Genomic DNA, 3,394 nt, shown 5'->3' on the forward strand with positions numbered 1-3,394 from the left:
ACCAGAAGGAGAGCAACCACAAAGAAACATTTGGCCGAAAATATTCAAGAGGAAAAAACACAACAGGAGACAAAAAGAAGAAAATATTGACTGCAGGAACAAAACGATTTGTCTGTTAAAGGAGAAAAACCAGAAGAGTCCAGATCCGGTTCTACCAGAACCCGCTCCAGTCCTACAGGCGGCACCGCGATCCGGTCTGGTCCTACACAACCCGACCAGTCGGATTCCAGCCCGAGGACCGGCGCTGGACCTCCGTCTTCCCCGTGATGGAGACGGACAGACGACCTTCACAGGTCCTGAAGGTCGTCTGCTTCCAGTTTTTACAGAAAATCCTCCAATCAGAATAAAACCAGCTTCACTGTGCAAAAACAAAATCTGACCAAATAATTTGGGTCTAGTTTCTAGTCCAAATATCTCAGTACAGCTCGTTTTCAGCAAATCATTTCTAAACATCAATTTTAAAACATTCTAGTTCCAACAGCAGATTATTTCACTTGTAACTTGGAAAAATGTCTAACAGTGAAATAATCTGCCAGTGGAACCGGAACGTTTTCATGACTATCAGTTTTTAGACATTTGTGCTAAAAACTAAAATACTTGGTCACATTTTGTGTTTTTGCAGTGCAACCTCAGCATCCGTCCCTACAGCTGAGCAGAACCGACTCCAGCCGGAAGGTTCTGGGTTGGGTGAACGGTGAAAACGGTCCAGAACCTTCCAGCCGCTCCAAGAAGATGAAGTTTCCTCTGATCGGAGCAGTATCAGATCATTTCCTCTGAAGCAGAGCAGCAAAGTCGCCTTTAAAATGTTTATTTGGTTTCATTGTTAAACTGGAAACCAGCAGTAAGTTTCTGCTCCAGAGGAAACGTGATGGGAATCGATTCCCGTCCAGGTCGCCATGCGTGTTGTTGAGAGGAACTCCAGCATCAAGTCTGAACAGATTCACAGGAAAAGAAGGATTTTTATCTTTACTGCAAAATGTAACCGGCTGATTTCAGCCTTACTGGTGGATCAGATCATCCATCAGTGCAGCCAAGCATGAAAACATCCAGAACCAGCAGAAACCCTGTTTTTCACATTCTTTATCGTCTGTCCTGCTCTTTTCTCCGCTCTGCAATTTGATGAGTTCAGTTTTGAGGTGATTGGTTCAGCTGTGGCCGCTTGGATCAGAACCGACTTCAGGCTGAAGTTCCTTCCTGGACTTCAGGTGCCATGCAGCATGCAGAGGAAGACAAGCGACAGGAACATGCCCAACTCCTGACCGCAGTAGCTGCAGCTTTAACCCGCTAAATGATCTGAAGCAGAGATTTCTGCTGCGCCGGCCCGAAGACCCGATCCGGCCCGGTCCGGCTCAGGGTGTGAACGCAGAGGACAGGCAGGATCTTCTCTGCAGCTTTTTAGTTGAATTATTTTAACATCAGCAGGTCAGAATCAGCCAATCGACGGGCGGTATGCAGCGCTGCAGCGCAGGATGCAGGGAGGCGAGGGAGGCGCCTTACCTTTACCTGAGGAGACTGCAGCTTCTGGTACAAGTCCAGGGAGTAATGATGGAGCCAGATCTCTACAAACATCTGAAGACACGAAACGCAGAATTTTAGAGGGAGAATCATCCAGAAACTGATCCGACCTCAGATCGGTGCCGGTTGCTCCGTCCTGCTGAAGCCACACTGGGTTGTTTGGGAGCAGAAAGTTTAGCAGAAAATGAAATGTTTTCTTCCACTGCCACAAAGTTTCAGCAGCAGTTTTTTCCAGGACCTGAACTAAATTAAGGACAGAACATTTGAATGCAGCAGGAATCTGGAGATTTTAATTTTTCCAGCTTTTAGAGACTTTAGATCCGAAAGATTTTCAGACAAAATCATAAAGTCTAGAGCAACTGCTTGTTATTCTAACAGGCTTAATAACTGAACAGTCGTATTACTGCAATGCAGTTAAACGCGGTGAGAAAAGTTGGGCTTGGTTCACTTTCTGCAGCCGGTTTACATCAGAGAATCAATTCTGGTCAGAAATCACAATCGAATACTGGAGCTGAATTAAGCTTATTAATGCCAAAATCTCTGATGAATAATGATTTCTGAAAACTGCTTTCCAACTATGTCTTGGTCCTCACTGAGTGTTTAATTTGAGGAAACATTAAAGTCTCTTCATCTGTTGGCTGAAACGATTAATCAGGACTAATCAAGAAACGCTTTGCCTCTAAATCTGTTCCACCCTCAGCACCACCGGATATTAATCAGTTAATCAATAGCAACCATTTCTACACTGATGAGCCTGAGCTTTTCTCATGTTCTACTGTTTGCTACAAATGATCAAAAGTTCACTAAAAAAATGATGATATCGACTTTTAGACCATAAAATGTTTATTTCCTTATTTAAAAGAATATTTTAATTATGTTTATGTGCATCTCTTAATGTATTCTAACATTGTTTATGAAAGGCTTAAAGAAAAAATCTGCAGAATGTGATTTTTTTGTCTGATTTATCAAATAATCATCATCATAATCGACAGATTAGTTGATGACTGAAATATTCAGGGCGCGGGGGAAGAGCGTGTGACCCGTGTGCGGACGCAGCATCTCGGACCAGCAGCATCGATTCTCACCTGCAGCAGCGTCTCGGACCTCCAGATCTCCTGCGCTGCAGGGTCTGCGTTCACCGACGGCTGGTGGAAGATGTGGTGCTTCAGGAGGCTCGGGCTGTGGACGCCGTAACCCGCAAACGACACACTGGAAGCTCTGAGAGAAAATTGACCAAATATTTAAAGTCCTTATCATGAATCCATCAGCTTTTGTTCACCGTTACTGGATGTAGAGCTGCTGAGATTTTTCCTTTAGCCAGAATATGAAATAAACCCAACATAACTGGCCTCCCACATAATCATCATCATAGTCGCCTCACCTACTTACTTAGTTATTCTTTACCAGTTCGTACATTTTCCTCTTCGGGAAACTGTCATCATACCATTAATTCTCCTCCCCGACGTGTTCAGTTTAACACCTTTCTAAGATTACTCTATAAATAAACTCAGGTGTTAAAAACTGTTTAATAAACAGTTACCGTGGCGACGGAGCCGCGACGGAGCCTCTGGAGTCGGTGAACGGAGACGCAGGAACGCTTCCTTCGATGGGCAGGAAGTACTTGAGGTACCGGTCGACCAGCAGGAAGTAGGCGCTGTCTGTGGAGCTGCAGAGCTGCAGCTGGAGGCAGTTCTGGAAAACACCAAGATGATCGATTATATTGGAAATCAATAAATGATCCAGAGAAACTCTAGAGAAACTCATCCAGGATTTAGTGGCTTTGATTCCTGCAGCAGGTCAGAGAGACGAACCAGAAGCTGCAGCTGGAGACCTGAGTAGAACCAGGAGGGTGGAGACACCACCTGGTTCTACACCACCT

At 44.8% G+C, this 3,394-nt stretch overlaps 1 protein-coding gene across 7 annotated transcripts in view; it reads right to left on the minus strand.

Moving 5' to 3' along the window:
* smpd4 (sphingomyelin phosphodiesterase 4) overlaps positions 1 to 3,394 on the minus strand; it is a 26,213-nt gene that overhangs the window by 15,620 nt on the left and 7,199 nt on the right. For 4 of the 7 annotated variants that reach the window (XM_008408205.2, XM_008408210.1, XM_008408208.1 and 1 more), the window contains exons 8-10: positions 3,056 to 3,207; positions 2,601 to 2,733; positions 1,498 to 1,569 (exon numbers count right to left, since the gene is read on the minus strand). In XM_008408205.2, the coding sequence (XP_008406427.1) occupies positions 1,498 to 1,569; positions 2,601 to 2,733; positions 3,056 to 3,207 (357 nt within the window). The remainder of the gene's footprint in view (positions 1 to 1,497; positions 1,570 to 2,600; positions 2,734 to 3,055; positions 3,208 to 3,394) is intronic. The other 3 variants (XM_008408212.1, XM_008408209.1, XM_008408207.1) reach the window with 1 other exon arrangement.

This window comes from Poecilia reticulata, linkage group LG5 (assembly GCF_000633615.1).
Source record: "Poecilia reticulata strain Guanapo linkage group LG5, Guppy_female_1.0+MT, whole genome shotgun sequence".
Taxonomy (NCBI): domain Eukaryota; kingdom Metazoa; phylum Chordata; class Actinopteri; order Cyprinodontiformes; family Poeciliidae; genus Poecilia; species Poecilia reticulata.